The sequence below is a fragment of the Apaloderma vittatum genome, unplaced genomic scaffold, assembly GCF_000703405.1.
Source record: "Apaloderma vittatum isolate BGI_N311 unplaced genomic scaffold, ASM70340v1 scaffold1794, whole genome shotgun sequence".
Lineage (NCBI taxonomy): Eukaryota > Metazoa > Chordata > Aves > Trogoniformes > Trogonidae > Apaloderma > Apaloderma vittatum.
Genome location: NW_009713077.1, coordinates 23,530 through 45,513, shown reverse-complemented (window position 1 = coordinate 45,513; position 21,984 = coordinate 23,530). Strand labels below are relative to the sequence as shown.

The 21,984-nt window shown below is 44.4% G+C and overlaps 1 protein-coding gene across 1 annotated transcript in view; it reads left to right on the top strand.

Moving 5' to 3' along the window:
- Positions 1-1,668: 1,668 nt before the first annotated feature.
- Positions 1,669-21,984, top strand: part of LOC104273033 — a gene marked incomplete at its 3' end in the record, with an annotated part of 34,784 nt that continues 14,468 nt past the window's right edge. The window contains exon 1 of the mRNA XM_009868220.1: positions 1,669-1,730. Coding sequence (XP_009866522.1) covers positions 1,669-1,730 — 62 coding nt within the window. The remainder of the gene's footprint in view (positions 1,731-21,984) is intronic.

Sequence of the window (21,984 nt, the reverse complement as noted above, 5' to 3'; positions counted from 1 at the left end):
TGGAGGCAACGATGGAGCATATCCCGTGCATGGGAGTCCAGGCACTGGAGCGCGCTATTAGCATGTGTGTGAGCTCCTCACTGAGAGGGAGGCCAAGTCTGCAGCCAGCTTGAGGACAGCTGAAACAGCTGCTGCAGAGCACCCAGGCGCTCTCATGCTATATTTTTATGGTGAGCAGATATTTCATGTCTCTCAGCCATGGTGATCGTGCTGCGGTGGCTGTGGTTTGCAGCTCGCTGGGCTGCCACGGAGCCGGGAGCAGGGTGGGAGGAGAGAGGGATGGCCGACACTTCATTCAGTGATTGCAGGCCTCCTCCAAGGCTCAGACTTTGAAACAAGACGTTGGCAGGCCTGTTCAGAAAAATGATTTCATCTGTGGATGAATTAAGCCAAAGAACACAGTACTTGTCCCTTTGGTGTTTATTTTAAAATAATTATTACATGTTCCCTTTTCTTTCAGGAACATTAAACACAATGCTGCACATGATTTTGTTCAGGAGGGTTGCAGATGGCTGCGATGAGGGAAAGTCAGTGGCAAATACTGACACATGCATTATGGCAAGTACTCAAAAATGAAGTTCTCATTCCCTTCAGCCCAAGGAATGCTGAAGTCTGATACCATTTTTGGGGAAACTGAGATCAATAACAGCTAGCTGATTTATTTGGTTGTTGATTTTTCTAGTGCTGGGCCACCAGTCCTGTTGTATTTCTACTCGTTAAATCAAGTGCAGACCTTTACAACAAAGTGCCAGCATTTGGTAGCAAGAGAGGCTTCCCTCAAGCAGCTGTCCTCTGAAAAACATGCAATGGTTTGAAAATGTGGTTACAAAATGTGGACAATGTGCACAGGAGTTGTTAATGTTCACAAGAAAATGTGCTGCCTCATCTCCATTACAGTCATTAACCACAGCTGTGGTTTTGCAAGTGAGGAAATCAACCCTCATTCTTAGAGGTCAGATTTGGATGTTTGCAAGCAGAGGCACAGGTAGTTCCTAGAATTCCTTTCCCAGCTTCAATGAGAACATATACAGACACTGGACAAAGACTTGCCTTTATCTCAAAAGACCTAGCACACAGACTGCAGAAGGAATTTAAAACAAGGCTTTCATGTCAGATGTTTCATATGGACCACATTTCTCACAGTGAAAAAGGAATAAAATATATATATTAAAAAAAAAAGACAATACACTGTCCAGGAAAACAAAGCAAGCCAGCCAGCTCTACAACCATTTGACTAGGAGACAGCTCCAGAGTCATTCCAGTACTGGCAGTACAGCTAAGCCAGAGTTCTCCTATAAGCCAGATGACACAGTTGGAAAAATATATTCCAGAACTTGTTATCCACCTCCTGGACCTGCCAGATTTGCCCATATGGGACCACAGGTGTTGGCTCAACCCAAGAAGGAAAAGGATGGAAAAAGGCAGCAAGATGAAGAAGTCATGCAGAATGTATCATCAAGCCAGTGCTGAAGTTGCTACAAGTGCCAATTTCGGATGAAAGGGCTGTGATCTTTGTAAAGTCCAGTCCAGATAAGAGGGTGCTTTTAGATAGATGCATGGTAACGTACAAACACAGCCTAGGACACTCCGTTTTTGCACAGGTATGAACACAGAGGTTGTCAAACCTTTGCTGGCACGGTGTGCTAGAAAGCACAGCCTTCAGCCGCCATGGCAAAGGGCCTCTTTTTGGCAGTTTACCATGAAGCAGCAATTCCCCAAGCACTGTTAAGGTAAGTCCAATTACAGGGGTGTGGATAGGCCAACGTCCTCTACCCCAAATTCCAATCCAGCCAGATGCAGCCCAGCTCCTGCCTGGAAGTTGTATAGTTGTGTGAGTGCACGAGAGTGCCCAAAATAATTGCCATGCTGAAAAGCAGATGCATTAAGAAAAGTGTGTCCAGCAGGTCTAAGTAAGTTCTCCTGCCCCTCTATTCTGCCCTGGTGTGACCACACCTGGAATACTGTGTCCAGTTTTGGGCTCCCCAATTCAAGAGAAGCAGGGATCCACTGGAGAGAGTCCAACAGAGAGCTATGAGGATGGTTAAGGGGTTTGAACATCTCTCCTATGAAGAGCGACTGAGAGAACTGGGGCTGTTTAGTCTGGGAAGGAGATAGCTGAGAGGGGACCTTATTAACATATAGAAATATCTGAGGGGTGGGTGTCAAGAGGAAGGGGACAATCTCTTCTCAGTGGTGCCCAGGATTAGAGCAGGAAATGAGGGGTTTAAGTTAGAACACAGGAAGTTCCACCTCAACATGAGGAGAAGCTTCTTTACTGTGAGGGTGACAGAGCCCTGGCACAGGCTGCCCAGAGAGGGTGTGGAGGCTCCTGCTCTGGGGACTTTCAAACCCCTCCCGGACGCATTCCTGTGTGGCTGCCCTAGGGGATCCTGCTCTGACAGGGGGGTTAGACTGCATGATCTCTAGAGGTCCCTTCCAAGTCTGAACATTCTGTGATTCTATGATTAACCAGAGAGCATTGCTGTGCTAACACGGCTGTGTGGCTTTTGCAGCTGAGACCAAAGGAGCTGAGGTCTCTCTGAATCACGCAGATGTAACCAGGGAGGAATTCGCTTCACACCTGCACAGGTCTGATTTTTCTTCCAAGCGAACGAACTAAGGCAGAGTTGTCCTCGACTAAGTGCAACGTACCTGGATTTCAGCTCTGCAGGCTGGCCTGAGGCTGCTGGCTGCAGATGAGACAAATCCCGAGCAGCACACCGATCAGCACTATATTTGTCGAAAGCAAGCCTGGGAATTTTAGCATCAAAAGCACAAAAGCCCAGCACTTGAACAGGAACAGCGTCTCTTACGTTGCCAGCTCAAGCCATCCAAAAGTTACAAACAGGTTCCCATACTCACGAACTTGTTTTTAAATAAAAATCACACCACAAGATATGATTTTAATGACACATTTGGGGCTGATTGCACTTACTGTCTGGGGTTTAAACCACCGGGGTCCACTTTCAAAAACTTTCACAAGAGGAAAACTCAGAATATGTTATTTTATGTTATTTTTCAAATGAAAGCTGAGGTTCTTATGCATTCATCTTAACTCCAGGAGCTGTGTTTTTTAAGGCACACACAAAATGTCAAGGGACTCACAATAAAATCACAAGAATTGGCAAGACTGCCTTCACTGGCTTTGGGGAATGAGCAGGTTGTTGTTGGAGCCACACATTAGAGAGAGACACACTCGCATGTTCTTAACCAGTGAATTATGCACAGAGGTATAATGGCAATCTGCCCAGCACTGACATACAGCAACAAGAACAGGATGCACGAAATTCTCAGGCCTCTTAAGCTAATGGAGAAGCTTTGTTAGTTTCCCTAACAAGGGAACCAATGACATAACCTGTCATAAACGTGTTGGGACCATTATATACACAGACATGAGATGTATTTAAACTATAAAAACCCATTTAATAACCAAAAAGACAGCTGCGTAATCTGCACATTACACTCACAGAAAGGAAATAAAAGTAAAACGAACTGGAACATATGTGTCTGGAGAGAAAAAGGGTGAGAGAGGCATGAAGACCTCTCAGCAAAATTCTTCTAGGACCTGCTTCAGTAGGAAAGCACTCCTATCCTCTGTTCTCTACAGCGCTGTGTACCAGCTGCATCTTTACAGCTTTCTAAAAAAATAAAATTCAGTGGCCCATGCAGTATCAATGGGACCATCTTCAAGTAAGGGAAGGAAGCTGGGAGTAGGACTTCAACTTGTCCACTGATGGGGGAAACCAAATGCACATGCAGCTCTAGCCAGGTGCTCTAACTTAATGCACATAAACTAGCCAGATACCACTACCTAGGATCAAGACAAAGTCCAGTGAGGTCAGTGAACTGGTCCTTATTTTTCTTTCGTTGAAGTGCAAACACCAAACTGGTGGGCACTATACGGTAGGAAAAGGTGATCTGCTCCCTTCTTCATCTACCTCTGTCTTTGGTTTCAAAGGCATTGTAGACTTACGTGCAACACAAAAACACTCAAAGCTATTTAACTGGGAATACACTTACCATGTACTTGGGGAGGGAGTACTATGGGCTATAGATGTTTTTATAAATCACATCACTTATGTTTTGCCGTCTCTATAGAGGACGTGTTTAGCTGTGTAATAATTCATTGAGGTTTTGTCAGGATCAATTTACATTTGTTAGATGCTCTGCAGTCTTCAAACAAAAGCCATAAATAACGGCGCTCCACCAGTATTTCATCTTTTTTAATGTTATGATTTATAGCCCATAGAATGGGAAGAAGAGGCAGTGGTGATGTATTTCTCTCCCAGCTGCAAGCACTGATCTTCTCAAGAGAGGAACCAATGTACAAAACTCAGCAACATCTATCCCTAATACCAAAATAGAGATTGAAAAACCCCTCTGAGGTGCCTAAATGTCTGTATCTAATTTATGGATAATTTACAATGGAAATAGACTACATAAAAATGTATACAAATTTGTAGCCTTGCACATCAGGGTAGATAGATAGTTTAACTACAAAATAATGAACATGGAGTGTCTCTTGTGAGCTGCCAGGTAGACATTTGCATTGCCCAGATTTCATTAAACTCAAACCAGAGAGAACTTGAAGTCTTCCAAACATTCTTTAACTCTATCAAGTGTGTCGGTGCTCTACAGCCGATGACAATATATTTCACCAGAGTTGCCAAAAAATTGTTTAATTTTAAGCGATGCCTGTATTGCATTACTTTTTAGAAGCTGAGCCAGCATATAGGGCAAAATCAGCCCCGTAGAAGAATCAGCCCATTGCCAATGATTTCTCTGCATCTGAAAAACCAGTTTCACACAGCCATTCCTTAAAACAAGGAGAAAGACAACAAAACCAACAATAAAACCCCTGTTGTATCCTTCTCTCCATTAGCCCTCGAGTCATCCCAACTTTGCCAATCAGGCTCAAGTGAGTGAAGAGTTACAGAGAACGTCTGTGCTGCCAAGAGCTATTTCCAGTGGACTTTGATCAAATGATGCTGTAATCCCTAATGGGAAGCATACTTCATTTGTAAGGTATTCTTTGGTGTCATTCCCAAGGAGCATACGAGTTTCTGAGCAGCAAAGCTCTTTCTCTACAGAAAGCGCTACGTTCGTGAGAGGGTCGCACCACCATGGTCAACGCGGGTTTACAGGCTGGCCTAGACCAGCAGGCTTCCCCACGTTAGTCCTTGCTGCAGTCAGAAAAGGCAGAGGTGGTCAGAGGCTGAGAATTAGCACTAGAATTTCTTCAGCCACAGCCCTTTACCCAACAGGAACAGCTAACACACAGCAGTGCTTTGCGCTCCTCTCGTTTCCAGCAGGCTGTTCTGACATTTGCACTCTGCTGCAACTTCGCTGAACTTAAGAGACTCGGGTTATTGAGAATGGTATTTTATTTTCCCTGAAGTTTGATTCCAAGACCAAGGACAATTAGCTCACATTTTAACAGGGAAGCAATTAAAGAGCATGACGTTCATAAAAATGATTTATTGTGCTATTAAATTAGGACAAAAATCATCAAAGTTCACCATAGCCAAAGAAAAACAAATATAAATTATCTTCATACTCAGTTTATGCCCCGATGCTTATCAGTCTGAAACGCGTGTATTTATTCTCCAGCGCTGCTGTGCAATTTCTGTCATTGTATCTTGCTCTTTGGAAAACTCATCATTTTCACACTGCGCTGAAAGCAATCCTTTAAATTGAAAAGATTCAAACAGTTCTTGTCTGCTTAAAACTTCCTCCAAAAATAGATTAAGCTGCCAGTGTAAAGGCACAAGTTTTGGGCACCCTCAGGCACAACCTACTGGAGTCAGGCGTCCCAGTGGACACAAGAAGAACCTCTTGCCCCCCAAAACACTCTGCTTCTTCAGTCTGTCCAGATACCTATGCATTTATGAAAAAAATTTGCTCTCATAAATACTAAAAACTTTATTATTTTTGTCATGTCTCAAATTTTTTTTCATTAACCTTTCCACTGTTTTTACATGCAAACAAACACAATTAAGTTGTTTTACTGTAATGGCAGCCTCAAACTAACATGCTCTGCCCCCACTTTCCTCCCGAGTATATTTTAAACTATAGTATCTATTTATTATGAGATATAAATATGTTAATAACTCCATAAGAAAAGAAGAAGCAATGAGAACATGTCCCAGTTGCAGAACCACAGATTAAGAGTCTTTCTACCACTGGCTGCCTCTGTGATGCCAGGAAAAAAAAAAACAAAACATTTCTGTGCCTTAGTTTTTTTAGTGAAATATCAACGCATGAACTCGTTCATACGACTCCTTTCTGCAAAACATTCGGGAACATTTTAAAAAGAGGATTTATGTCCTCTTGGTCAGGATTTTCCAAACAATTGGAGTTTTCCTTTCACACCAATGTCCAGAAGTGCCTTTCAGCAGCCTTCTGCTCTTCACTAGCATCGTTTGTAAAAATCCTCCCTGCAACTCCCTGCCAGTCCCTCAGATTTTGACCAGAGAGCAGCCTTCAGAGTCTGGCAAAAGCAGCATCCCTGCAAAAGGTCCCGTTTGCACAGAGTTCAGGGATTCTGCCATGTTATCAGAGATTGCACGACTGCTCACCCTTCTTGACATTACGAGGTGATGAGAAGATCCACCTGACTTGAGCATTGCAAATAAGAGCAGTAAAATCATCACGAAAAAAAATCTGTCCCCGAAGTGAATAGGTAAGAGGCGGTTCAGATAACCTGTGCTCCGATCCAGGACCTAAATTCAAAGCATGTGGGAAAGCAGGTCTCTGAAAGCGAGCGCCTTACTTATTAATTGCTGGAAAGACTCCTGGTTTAGATGCCTGAACTTCACGGCAGTGACAGAGTTAGTTATACGTTTAATTTAAGGGAATTGTTCATCTACTAACTTCGTGTTAAATTGTTTTGCTGAATTGGGACCTGTGTTTTAAAGTCCTAATAAATCTCCGTTATTCTGGACACTATTTCTCTTACTAAAACTTGGTAAACATTTATTTATTAAAAATTTGAACTTTACAATTTGCAAGTAGTTTTTATAGGTTCCTTAAAAAGGCTCATTCACGACTTGGAAAGCATCACACATTATCACATCAATGCAAAGAAAGCTAGTAAGACCTCAAGTACATCTGTTTTCTAGAAAATAAAATTTAAAAGAAACAAAGTGTTTCAATTTCTTGTTTCCTGAGTAAATGATCCTTAGTTATTTGAAGAAGGAAAGCATTAAATGTTCTGTCTCTATGATGAGTTTTAAATAGATATTTTCATTTCATTACCCTGATGGAGCTGCCTGTCAAGATAATGGTATAAATTGCTCCTTCAATCTACATTTACAAACCGATTTGAACAGCTTCAGTAAAGACTTAGACAAAAGTCAAAGGAATCTGATGTAAATCAACAATGAGATTAGTGTTCGGATCTCCTTTAACAGACAGGCTGTGCCGCAGATGAACAGACTCATGTTTCAGTTTCTTTTCTGGTTTGCTTTAATTTCCCTATTTCAACTCCGTTTAGATTTTAAAATTATGAGTGACAGTCTAGAAAGATTGCTCTGAAATAGATAATTAAATATTTCCAGAACCCCAGGCACTACATCCTAAAAACTTGCATTCACTGAAGGACTGAATTCAGAAAATTAGTTCAAATGCTGAAATCCCCTGAAAATCAGGATTTTAAAAAATGGAGATTTTAGAATACTTTACATGTGATATGAATTTAAAGGGCAAAAGTATTATTTACCTTATTAACTAGCCTCAGTCTCATATAGAAAATGTTATTTTTAGATTTTCATTTCCTAGATATAATACAATAATTTTTCTTACTGTGTTTAGTTTAGTTTTTTAATCACTTGATCATTATAGTGATGTCCATTTTCTTTTGTTCTTTCGCAATTAAGAGGATTTGGGTCCTTCATTACCTTTTAGCAGCACATTCCAGTACTGGTTTACCTTTTAAATTACTATACAAACATTTTTAGAAGAAAAACGATAATTGGATATAAATTTGCAGTATTCATGTTCCGAAAAATGATTAGAAGCCTTGAAAAATGTTGACATACCTCACTATTCTGTTTTGCTCTGGTTTAAATATCGGTGTATTTACTAAAGCTGGTTGGAAAATTTAATCATATATAATATTCTTGGTTTTCATCAGATTTGAATTCTTTCCAGGTTTTTCAGGACTCTCATTTCTCTATACGTCTCAGAAAATCTGTATTAAATGAGGTAGGATTTATTCCAAGTTACTCAGTGCATATCTTCAAAGAAGTACGTTATGTATATATCTTTTACAATAACTTATTATGTAAATAGTTATTAATACAGAATAGTTGGGAAAAGATACTTTAAAAATGTTAGTCTTTTAAAACGCTGCATGAGAGAGAGATTCCAACGAACGCGGTGAATATCTTCAGTTGTAGTTCATGCACTATTTTGCATTCATCAGATTTAACTCTTGAGGTTATTTTCTCCTTTTTTTGTTGTGGATACGTGTTATCTGTTATTTTCCATAGCTAGAAATTAATTCCTGGAGGGCAAGATTTTTGCCTTTCTGACTTGCTGCATTGATACATGATTCTTCACTGCAAATAATCTGGTTCGTACGTGTAGTGCGAAAACCATTCGTGAAGAGAATGTGGATGCTCAGACTCTGATCTCACAGCTCTGGGCACAGAGGACAGACGGCTGCAGCCACCCGCAGCCCCCCTCAAGACCCTGGCTCTGCTTCAGGACCCACACAAGGAGCTGCGGCAGGAGCACGACCGGTTCAGAAACCTTGAACAACCAGCTCAAGGTCAGGGGGAGTTCTGGGTGCAAGGGCTTTCGTGATAACCTTAGCGGTGATTCTTAGATGTTAAGACCTGTGGGTATCTCCTTCCGCTCCCAGCTTTAGGCACTTAAGCAAGGCTGGTTTCAGACCCAAGTCACTGCAAATTCCCAGTATGGCCCCAGGAGAAAGATGGGGTTGTGGGAGTGCAACCTCAGGAGGTGCTTACGTAGGTTGTTCAAGGAATTTCTTGCATCTCAGCAAAATTGATCCAGGAACAGAAGTACAGTGAGAAAAGTGGCACATCTGGCTCATGGATTTTGCCAAGGGTGCTTATTATAAGTGTGTTTACATAATTTCAGACTGGAGTGGAAATCCTGTTTAGACATATGCTTTGTTACTTTTGTTTTTACTCTCTGACTAGACTTCCCATCAATCTCCGTGGTTGTAACCCAAGGTAAAGCCCTGCAAGGTAAAACCCAAGGTTTTACCCAAGGTTAACCCGAGGTAAAGCCCAGTCAAGCACTGCATGTAAACACACCGAAGTTGAAACACCCAAGCAGCCCTTCTGAAGTCAGTGGGCTTGGCTTGTTAAAATGGGATTATTTGGCATGTCTGTAATGAGCAGAACTTCAAACTGCTCAGGCAGAGACCAAAGGCTCTGAAGGGAGCAAGGCAGGAGGCAGCAGCAGTTTGGTTCTCTAGGTAAGAGGAGTGAGAAATAGTTGTAATGACTGCTTGAAACTGCTCTCGCTTACCATGAAGCTGCAAACCACCTGTCATTGCCTGAAGCTGCCCAGATACCAAAGACAGGAGTGACCATGGCCAGTAATTATGGGGATTGGTCCCTTGCGAAGGGAACTAAGCTGCTGCAGCTTTATGTAGGCTCACTCCAGCAATCAGAATGTTCCCAAACTTCTCGAAAAATTGCTTTGAAATTTTGTTTTATGCTATGTTTTGAGCTGTGCTTTTTTTGGGGGGAGATGGCAGGGCAAATAATGCAAGAGCAAAGAAAAACAACCTCAAACAACAAAAGGCTCATTCTAGAGGTGCAAAGAAGGAAAGAATGATTATCAGGGTCTCAACATCTGGCCAACACAGCTGAGTTTTGATGCAGATCTTGGATTTAGTATGATACTAAGTGCAAGTAAGGCCAGCCTTGACCGAGCTAGTGTTCATTCAGCTTCAAGCATAGCTGCTTCCAAACCCATTTTCACAGAACCACAGGATCACAGAACATTTAGGATTGGAAGGGACCTCAAAAGATCATCCAGTCCAACCCCCCAAGGCTGTGCCACATCACCAATTTCTAGTACAGGTTATCCCTGAGCACAGACTAGGTTTTTCCTGCTCCCGTTTTTCCCCCCTGTGTTTTACTACTTAAATTACAGTATACTGAATATTCCCCTTGACCTCTATTCATTGGTCTCTCTTCTCCTTATATGTCACTTTTGGCCTTGCAGCAGCACAACTGCCTGGGCCACAATAACAACAGGAAAAACACTGCTGACAGATCGTTGTTTTCATCCGTGATTTAACATCGGCCCTGCCCAGGCTCTGTTCCACATTGCTCAGGAGCCTAAATCAACTCACGAGGCAATCCCGCCTCGCTCAGCAGCAGGCATCCTCCTTGCTTGGGGCAAGAGGAGAACGTGCTTAAGTACACCAAGGGGGATAGACTTAAGGACATACTGAAGTGTTTCTCTGATTTGCAGCCTGAGGAAAGCAGCTTTACTGGATCTGCCTACTAGATTGGTCAGTCTGGAATCAGTGGTTAAAATGAAGGCAAAATGAGGTCAGGCACCAAAGGAGTAATGAGAGTGTGAAGAGGTGAAGGAAGATCATGGCTGAAGAATACAGGGATAGCCTGTAAGACAAGGGGAAGATCTAAACTACATCCGAGAGACAGGATGGGGCAAAGCCAGGGATAGGAGGGGAAGTGGGATCAATGCAGAATGCACTGGGCAGGGGCACACTGTGGGGTGGGAGCAGGTAGGGCTGAAACAAGCCGGTGAGAAGGCAGAGGTCAAGGAAGACGTGATCAAGGCTGAGGAGGAGGTCTAAGGCACAGGGACAAGTCAGGCTAGCAGCCAAGCACAGAAATGCATTTACACTAGTAAACTTAAGCTTTCTCTGGTTGTATCTGTACCATTAAAGACTCAGAGCTCTCACTGCCTTGTGCTAACTCTCAGCCTGTACCTGGGAAATGTAAAGTGCACAGATTCGCCCATGTGCAGGTAACCTGTGCCCTGGAACTGTTTAAAATATCAATGTAAATGTGCCCAGAGTTTCTTCCCCAAGCACCCATTCAGTAACCATTTGTTGTGTTACCAGATCTATCTAGCCTAGGGTCCATTTCCCACGTACACAAGAGCCAACGCCGGTTAGGAATATTCTCATTCATACTAACGAGAGAATTAAGTTAATACTACATCATTGTCAGAGTTTCACTTTGCAACCTCAATATTCTTCTAATATAAAAGGTCTCATGCCATAAAGAAATTACTTTGTCAATGCACTTTTCTGGCGGCAGGGAAGATATGTTTGTTATTTGTCTCAGTATTGAAACAGGACCAGGAGCCATGAGGCAGGAAGGCCACCAAGGGACAGATCCCATCTCAAGGCTACCACCACCTTTTCTGCAGCAATTACAGTTTTCTAAATCCACCTTCCTTGAGCCTGAGGAAGGAAACTCAGCTTGACAAGCACGTTTCTCATCAAGCCATCAGGGTGTTTGCTAAACGACAAAACCACACAACCCCTTTTCATGGAGGGTTGTATTGAAAAGTGTCTTTCCTTTTATAAACTGGCCCAAGTCTCTCAATCATGTCTGTTTTCTATGTGTGATCATTGCAGTGAAGGGAGAGGAGTCAAAGTGATTCAGTGCTTGGAGCCTCATCCAAGATTCTGTACATCTTGGATCACCGTCCTGTTGGAAAGCAGGAGGATGACAGGAGACTCTTCTAGCAGAATGCCTCAGATTGTTTGTCCTTGCACTTAATCCACTTTCTGCTTCCTCTCATGCCAACACGAGCAGCAACCAGCAGCTTTGAGACACTGGAGGTTTTGTGTAGCTCTTGCACATTATTTTGCTTCGATTTTTCCTCTCAGTGTTGGTTGTCTTTTCCTCCTTGGTGATATATGTGGTGGTAATAAAAGTTGTGCCTGTGAAAACAATACTGACAAAGGACTCAGTTCAGTTCACTGGGGAATACAACAGGAATTATACTGAAGGTATCCAGCTATTGTAAAGTCATGGAATAAATTAGATTTGAAGAGACCTCTGGAAAGTCATCTGGTCATAACTTGTGCTCAGAGCTTCAAAGTTAGATCAGGTTGCTCAGGACTTTGTTCAGTCATGTTTTGAAAATCTTCAGGGACAGAGATTGCACAGCCTCTCTGGGCAATTACGCCAGTGGTTAACCACTGATTGGGGGGTTTGTTTCCTTATACTCAGTCAGGATTTCCCTTGCTGCAGATTGGAACTATTGCCTCCTATCTCTTTGTCATCAATATCTGGGAAGAGTCCAGTTTTATCTTTTCTGCAACCCTCCTTTAGGCAGCTGGACACAAGAGTGAGATATCCCCTCTGCCTCTGCTTCCTCAGGCTAAGTAAACTCACATTTCTCAGCCTCTCCTCCTATCTCATCACATCCTCCAGCCCCAAACCAGCTTGGTGGACTTGGTTGAACTCATTTGAGTTTGTCTGTGTCACTCTTGCACCGGGGGGCCAAACCTGGACACAGTACTCCAGCGAGCAGCAAATAGAAAGTAATAATCATTTGCCTCAACCTGCTAGCTATGCTTTGGCTGATACAGCCTTTTGCACAGTAGCCTCATTGCCACAGGGTCACATTGTGGATTTCTGTCCCACTTGGTGTCCACCAGGACGACCAGTAGGCCCATTTCTGCAAAGCTGCTTCCTACAAGTCCAGTCCTCAGCCAGTGCTGGTGCATGGGGTTACTCCATCCCAGATGCAGGACTTCTTGTAAAGCTTCCTGAGGTTCCTGTAGGTCCATTTCTTCAGCTTGCCATGTCTCTCTCAATAGCAGTCAGATCTGCAGCACACCCCATGCTTCCCTTAACTTGGCATCATCCACAGAGGTGCCTGCCATCCTGTCACCCAGGGCACTGGTGAAGGTGTTGAACATTATCCATCTCAGTACCGGCCGCTGGGGAACATCACTCAACACTGACCGCCAGCCAGACCACTCATTATCTAACTCATTAAGCACTTAGAATCATAAAATCATAGAATCATAGAATCATAGAATCATAGAATGTTCAGGGTTGGAAGGGGCCTCTAGAGCTCATCTAGTCCAACACCCCTGCCAGAGCAGGATCCCCTAGGGCAGCCACACAGGGACACATTCAGGTGGGTTTTGAAAGTCTCCAGAGCAGGAGACTCCACAACTTCTCTGGGCAGCCTGTGCCAGTGCTCTGTCACCCTCACAGTGAAAAAGCCTTTCCTCATGCTGAGGTGGAACTTCCTGTGTTCTAACTTAAACCCATTATTTCTCGTTCTATTGCTGGGAACCACTGAGAAGAGATTGTCCCCTTCCTCTTGACACCCACCCCTCAGATATTTCTATACATTAATAAGGTCCCCTCTCAGCCTCCTCTTATCAAGGCTGAACAGCCCCAGTTCTCTCAGTCTCTCTTCACAGGAGAGATGTTCAATTCCCTTAATCATCCTCATAGCTCTCCACTGGACTCTCTCCAGTGGGTCCCTGTCTCAAGAACTTGCCACCAAGACCACTCAACTCCAAGCCCAGCAGCCCAGCCAGCTTTTCAGCCACCCTGTATTCAACATCCCCTGGGCTTGGAAACCGCTATGTCACCGCTATGTTTCCCAGTCTCTGCTGTGTGACTTCCACTAAGTCACCCAAGCCACTGAGACCAGATGCTACATGTTGTTTAAATAAGTCAACCTATCCCAAAGTTTTCAGGTGCAGCTCCACCTGGGGCAAAACTCCGCTTGTATGATGATCGAACTAATAGCACTGCCAACAATTGGAGCCCATGCTCAGAATTAATAAATAAATAAAAATCAAAGTAAACTTTTAAAAAATATTTCTGCAAAGATGTTAAACTCTAGCACCTAAATCTTAACAGTGGTGCCAGGCTTAAGTCCTTCTTTCTACAAAATAGTGACAAAATCACCTAAATCTGTATATTGCAGGTGTGCCAGTGGCGCTGTTCCAGCACTGAATGTGAATTTTTAAGAAAAAAAATGTAGTCAGTTCGTTATAAAATTTTTACTGCTACAAAAATGTCCATGCAAGGTGATTTACAGATGAGGAGCAAGCCATGGCAGCGATTGGATGATCTCTGTGAACGATGCAGCATGCAGGTTGCTGAATTGCTATTGTCTTTAAACCTGCTATATTTTGAGTACTAGATAGTATTGAAGTAGCAGAAACCTGTGCCCAGTGTCAAGACACACAAAACTTGAATAATTTTAGATAGCACAGAGGCTACACAGGGGTCAAACTGATCAGAGCACAGGTAGGATTAGAATTCAGCTGTAGAAAGAGAGGCAAAAGCCTCTCAGTCATCCCATTGTCCAAAGAAGTTTTTTCTCCTCACATAAAGGCTAAAAAAAATCATTGCCATAATTTTGCATTAGGATTCAGGGAACAGGACAGGCACCTTTGTGTATAACTTGCTAACACGCATGCCTTTTTGCATGTGTTTTCTTCATGCCTCTGTAACACAGGGGAGCATCCTAGGTCCCAAACAGAGATAGCATATTCCTGCAGCAAGACAACAATCCTTCTCTAAGCCCTTCTTCTGTGATATTGGTGCACTTTCCTGCTGCCAGGAAATCCAGGCTCAGCCTGAAACTCCGTCGATGTGGGCTTGATAGAGCTGCAATGTAAGTTTTATGGATACTCAGCAGCTTGCCACTGCCTGCAAACATACCTGCCTCCTCGGGCAGGGACGCTCTCTGCCTCAAACCCTGACGAGCCCAAGGAGCACGATTTGGTGGCCTGAGAGGTGGGAAAGTGGGGGACACAACCCTGCAAGGTGGGGCTGGCAGCAGGATCATGCTTTCTTGCCCCACCAAGGAAATTTTCTGCGGAAAGATCTCTAGGCAAAATTCGGCAATGTGACCTGAGCCAGAAATTCACTCCTGGAGGGAAAGGGGGACCCTGTGCTCTGGTGCTGTGCTGGGGACTGGCTCAGAGCAATTCGTGAAGGGCAACCAGAGCCAGAACATGCACAACTCCAACTCGTCCATCAGGAGGAAAAGGGAGACACCTAATGGGAACAGGCAAAAAAACTATCCACAGCACAAGTGCAGCTGGAAGGGAAAACATGGGTGAAAGGCAAAGACCTGCAATTACTTCTGCGGTGTCCCAGGGAGGTGTGTAAGCATTTGGGAAGGGGTTGGAGGGCAGCGTCTGCACAGGGTCTGATGCCAGCAGCCCCATGTTTCCTCTTGCAGCCACGCCAGGGGCTGGCTGTGGGCAGCATAGATGCTATTTCTGCAGCAAAGCTGCCCCTCTCCTGCTGCACACATGGAGCCCAACCCTGCATGGGACCCTGCACCCAGCTCCTTGGAGGAGGCAAAAGACCCTCAAAACTGTGGACGGCTATTGCTCTTAAGGCTACTCTTTGAAATGTGATCAGCTGAGGCAGCTGTTGTCCTACACCAAAAATACCATGGCTGCAGGTGACAGCAGTATTGTGCATAATTAATATCATGCGTAACACCATGTAATTAATATCATTAATTGATATCACGTGTCATCATACCAATCTGGATATGACGGGGACAATCAGAATCAGAATGGTTTCTGACAGCAACCACAGTCTCAAGGGAACCAAAGAGGACACTTCCCCTCACTGTGGACCGCAAGCGCCAGGTCCTACTGAGAGGCAGGGATGTCTGACAGGTCCCACAAAACACAGACAAAGATCCATCTCCTCTAGCACAGCACCAACTTAATTCACCAATTTCTGCCTGTAGAAAAGGCACATAAGCTGCCATTAACACGAGGCAGTGACTCCACAGACCAGCCTCCCACTACTCCACTCACAGGCCAACTGAGCCTGGTAAGTTATAGCTCCTCTCGAGTCATCCTGCAAAAAACATTCAATTCTAATCCCTTGTAACCATCTAAGGGAGCAAGCACATTTTACAGGTTTTACATGCCTGAGGGGCTGCCGGGGGCTGCAGCTCATTAGGCTGATGGAAACAGCACATGCTCCCCCCACCAGTGGAACAGTGAGAACAACCAGCTGGTGAGGCCGAGCGGTAGATCACCTCCACAGCCAAACAGGCAAGCCTGGAGATCTCACCAGAGAAGAGAGCAGCCGAGCAAAATCGGGAAGAAACCTCACAGATCACTGTTAATGACAGCTGCTCAGCAAGGAACAAAGTGCTTCATACTGGTCATGGGCCGAAGCCCATGGTTGTCCACGCTAGCCATCATCTTAGACAGATGTACAGCGTTAGCTTGCCAGGGATTTCAGGCTTTTGTAGTCCTAACCCGTGTTGCGGTAACCCGAGATAGGAAATAGAAAGCGACTTCTTGCCAGCATTCCTGGATGAGCTTCAGGGTGAGAGCTGTCTGCTCCTCTCCGGCCAAGCCATGCCTATAACTGCATGACTCTGGGGAAGAACACGAGTGTTTTTGTGGTGAAAATGTGACTCAGCAAGTTCTGCGCTCAGCTGGATCTTGGAGGCAGCTGTTGGTGTCTGAGATGGAGGTGAAATGCCACCAACTGGCTGATGGTAGCTGGCCTGGGTGGGAGAGAGCCGACCACCCACTCAGGCTGCAACCAGCCCCACTGTGGGTGCCTGTCACGAACAGGGTGAGGAGACACTGCAGTTTGAAGCAGGGAGATACTGTGGAAAGAGATGGAGATGAACAATGAGGGTATTAGGGGTAGTCAGGGAAAGGAAGGAGCACAGGGGTACTCCGTCCAGGAGAACAGAAGAGGGGAAGGACACATTAGGATGGGGCATCTTAAGGGGGAGCAAGGAGGTTTAGGGCCACAAAAATGATCAGGAGGTTGGAACAAAAATGGTCAGGGGGCTGGAACACCTTTCCTATGAAGATAGGCTGTGAGAGTTGGGATTGTTAAGCCTGGAGAAGAGAAGGGTCCAGGGAGACCTTACATCAGCCTCCCAGTACTTAGAGGGGGCTACAGGAAAGCTGGGACAGATTTTTATTAGAGCCTGTTCTAATAGGACATGGGGTAGTGGTTTTAAACTAAAAGAGGGTAGATTTAGATTGGATATAAGGAAGAAATTTTTTATAATTAAGGTGCTGAAACACTGGAGAAAGTTGCCCAGAGAGGTGGTAGAAGCCCCATCTCTGGAAACTTCAAGGTCAGGTTGGACCTGAGCAACCTGGTCTAGTTGGGAGGGTTTGGACTAGATGATCTTTAAAGGTCCCTTCCCTCCCAAAACAATCTATGATTCCATGATTCTAAGTTACACTGATAAGTCGGTATCTGTTGTGGCACTAACTGCTCTAAATATATCAACTAAATATCTAATTCTTTAACACAGGCAAGTTTTTTCTCTGGGTTCTTCCCAGTGGAAGGCTAGGTACCCTTGACACAGGGCACCAGAGATAGCAGAAAGGGGAGAAGCAGGTCTGAGCTCTGCATGCCCAGAGATACTTGTGTTTAAATCTTACTGAAACAGAGGAGATTTAAGCGAAGACTTAATTGCTGCACCTAGTAGAGATCCTTTTTTGAATAAGGCCCTTCAACAAGAAACGTGAATTAGATACAATTTCTTCCCAAAACATCCACCTGTGAGGACAATTTCATGATCTCTGAGGTGCTCAAGTATATTAGTGACAAGGCTACATAGCCACCTGGGCAGGGAAAGTGCTGAACCTCTCAGACGCCAGTTCTGCCACTGGTGCTCGTGGAAAATAGCATATTTTTTTCTCCAAAGTAACATTCAACTACTTCAGCAAGACTGCTGCTGAATGCAGGACTGCTCCTCACGAAAAAGCTGACAAGCTCTCATTTTGGGCTGGTAGCTCCTTCATACCAGGTGACAAACAACAATTCTGAAGGCCACTGCCAAGCCAGCATCACAGGCACTCCAGAAACACGGGCACCTCAGCTCCTCCACCTGCGCAGAAAAGAAGCATTCACGTGCCTTCGGCAGAAAATAAACCCATGCAATCAAATACCAGAGCGAGGTGGGGGAAAAGTCAGACAGATTAAATAGATGGATCAGATTCCAGCACGCCCTGAAGGTCGCTCCATGCAGGGTCTGCTGGAGCGAAGGTGGGAGCAGCGTCGTTCCTCCAGGGAGGATGCCAAGCTACCAACCTCTTGCCCATTAATCCTGGGGAGCAGGAGGCGGTGGAGAACGCCCTGCCAACGGTAAATGTGGTGATGGGGCATTGGGGGCATATATATGCATCATTAGTCATCCGCAAGAATTTTGTTTTTGTAACCTCTGCATTTTTATCTGTCACTTCAAGCAATAAATATGCACTCCCGCCAGTGATTTGACATTACACTTGCTTTGGATGGTTGCCTTTCCCAAATATTAATAGTAACTCATTGTGGACACAGCATTGGTATTTAGTTAGATCAGACCAGCTTCTTTTAAAAAACAACTTTTAGTATAAAGAGAACAGATGTTTTTAATTTACACAAAGAACAAAAACAAGGTTCTATTGTTCGGTTACAGTGAACACAAACATTACAGGCACACAGAAATTAACACCAATAGCGCGTTAAAAAAAAATTAAAAGCCCATCATTATACGGGTCTGCTTATTTGCACTTTTTCCATCACTTTTAATGATTTAGTGGCATGCAATGATAACAAGTGTTGCTTTCTGGAATTTGTATTAATTTGAGTGTGGCACATTTTAAAGATAAAAATTGCATAAACACAAGGACAATTCCTAAACACACGTTATACAGATAATAATAATAATAATAATCATAATCATTTTGTAATAACAAATGAGGAATGTAAACCCTCACAGTTCAAGGCATAAGACAGCTACTAGCTTATGGGGATAGGAAGAAATTGCCTTTTTGAGCTGATTATTCTGTGCACGTTCCTTACAGGGTATATTTTCCTCTGCACCACCTGCACACAAGAGTCAGGCCTCAGTCCTGTGAAACACAAAGTGTGCATACAAAAACAGACAGAGCGTTTTAATTATATCAGTGAGGTTATCTTGTGGTATGGTATGAATTTAATCCCAAACTATCCTTACATGCTATTATCCCCTGGGGATTTTAAAGCCTTTTGAATGCACTTACAGGCTCTCGGAGCATACAGGTGAGAGCAGAGCTCAGGCACACGTCCATGCCAAGGTGACCAAGCCCTTTCCAGAACAGAAGTGCTATCCTGCCGGTGGATGTTGCTTGCACCTCTCTGTGTCTTACAGACACACACTCTAATAAAATGTTTCTCAGAGATAAAGCTTAGCTTCATTCCCATTTCTCACCTTCTGAACCCACAACCTGTATATCTATATCTCAGCTTGCTCCAAGGCACAGCTCTTCCCATGGACAAGCACCTCCCCTTCTTGAAGATTTCCTAGTGGTTCTCTCTAGTTGGTTTTCACATCTTAGGTGACCTTCTCGAGCAGCTATTTCTAGGTTTAGAAATACTGACATACCAGTATTTCCACTTCTATTTCAGATTTGCCAGTCATGCAGCTGCAGCAGGACAGGGAGGCCAGGGATCCCTTATATTGTCTTCCCCGAAGTCTATATAAGCAAAGATTCTGCTTTCAGTACTTTAAAACCAGACGTCATCCCATTTTCTTTCCCATTGTCCACTCATTATTTTTTTGTCCAATAACAGATGCCATTTTATTCTGCCCCACACTCAGATTAAGTATCAAAGTATGAGGCTCACTTTAAAGGTCGTCAAATGGGACCTAGTGAAAAAACAAGTAGAAAAACTAAAACCAACTTCCTTGCATTTTAACCAATGGGAAAAAATAAAGTTATACGTACAAGAGTCAGGATAGAAGAACAAAAGAGTCTTTTTCTGTAGCATTCAGGTAGCTAGGGGATTTCAGTGCCACAGAACAACAGAAAGACAAACACCATGACTCAAAGGGCTGGAGCCTTTTTCCACCACTAAAGGCAAGCCTCACTGGGAGAGATGCTATCTGTGTCCTGCTCCAAGTGGCCAGTTTTAAACTTTCAATCACATTATATAATACAAAACCCAGTTCCAGACCCATCCAGAAAAAAAAAAAGGAAACCAAAACACTACGTTGTTACGGTACCTTTCAGCTCAAAGGAACCCAAGCCATGAATCATCTTATCCACCACAGAATGCCATCACCTCAACGTCGAAACACAGCAGCTGTTTATTACCTTACAAGAACATTAACATGGGTGCACTTATGCAGCCAAAACAGCAAGGAAAACTGAGCAGACAAATATAACAACCTGGATTGCACAAGCTTATCCTCCCTACCTTTATAATGAGTACCAGAGGGACTTTAGGGACTACAAGCAGCCGATGCTTCCAGCCGCCCAGCGCTAACAATGCTTTCCGCAGCACTTAAGCGATCCTTGGAAGCCAAAAGCATTTGACCTAGACTTGCTTTGCTTAGCTTGGTTGACAGCGAGGCCAAGAGCTGGCTATCACACGCTGACCACAATTGCGATGTCACATCCAAAGTCGTTTCTGCCACATTTAAAATCACAACTGATGCCAGAAATAGAGTAATCGCGCTGCTCCGAGTTGTCCAAAGACTCTGAAATTCATCTCCTCAATGCTCATGCAAAGAAGGCAGCTAACTGCAGTCGTGTACCTGTCCTGGTGGGTTGCTCTTCATTAATAAATTGCAATCATGCTCTCTCAAACATGGCTCCCTCAGACCTTGACTCTCAGTATCTTGGAGAGATGCTACACGGCTCTTGGAAGTGGCTTATCAAAATTGGAACTGTTTGCTATCCAAATATACTGAAGTTTTCACTCAAAATCCAAAATCTCATTGTTACACCACACTCATCACTGTGGTATCTGAGTACTGCCATTTCCAGCTGAATTCCAGCCCCAGCTGGATTCAATGAAAAGTCACTCCGAGTCCGGGGATGCAGAGCTAACACAGGCCAGGATCATGAAGCGAGTCCTGCGTGGGCTAATGAGAAGTTTGTTGCAGAAGTTGGACTTCAGCTCCCGCTGGACGAGAAAGGGTCTTGTGGCCAAAGGACATTACTTAGGAGATTGCAAGTCCTGGGGCTTGGCTCCAGAGCACTCACACGAGTGTGCCACCAGCTCCCTGCCATGCGAAGTGACCGTGTCTGGCAGGGTGGGTTCTGCTGCCACTGCAGAGTCCTCCAAAAGAGGGGAACAGAGGAGGAAATTGCACTGATTACACCATGTCCAGTGAGTAGACGTGCCCACTGGCTGCTGTGTACCTCGGCGCAGTGTGAAGTACGCTGTGAACACAGCCTCGCTCCTACAGCACAGCTCTGCTCATGTGTGTGAACCAAAGCAAGGCAACAACGGTTGGGTGGTGTCCCAAACCGGGGAATGGAAGGAGATTAAGCCCTGGGTTTCAATGGCTAAATCATCAACCTAAATGCCCTGTACTTCTCACCTCACCCGTTATTTTTGCTTCACTGAACCTCTCAGCCTTTCTGCTTCTCAGGGCACTTGCAGCCCCAGAGCCACAGCTCCCAGCAGGCACAATGATTTTCTCCTCCCAGGCAGTATGTTTGGCCATTTACAGACCTGCATGTGGTCTGACTGATCCAGAGATATCAGAGCTCTTCTGAAAACAAGATGTTTTCACCAAAACACTCTCCCATAATCAAACAAATCAAAGGGCAACCTAACTGGATCCACAAAAGTAAAACATGTAGCTGCCAAAGAACTGCTGTTATCTCTGGCATGGTTGGGTCACCGGGACATTTCACAGAAACAAAAATGTATTTCCTGTGTAGACCCAATTAAAATACCTCTGAGGAAACATTTCATGTGCTCTTAAGACCTGAAGCCAAAGCTACCCAACTGGCTTGTAAGGAATGAGATTACTTCCCAGGGCTTAATGGAAAGCACCGAGCACCCTCTGCTGCACTCATTGCCATCAGGCTCAGCAGCAGCAGCTGACCTTGTAGATCCCTGGCAGAAGGGAGCTGTGCCCTCCCAGCAAGAGGGCGGCTGCCTCCCACTGCCAGCAGCTCAGATAACGTTGGAGGGCAGTGCAGGATTCAGCCCAGGCATCCTTCCACAGCAGAAGCCACCAGGGCCTCATCTGATTCAC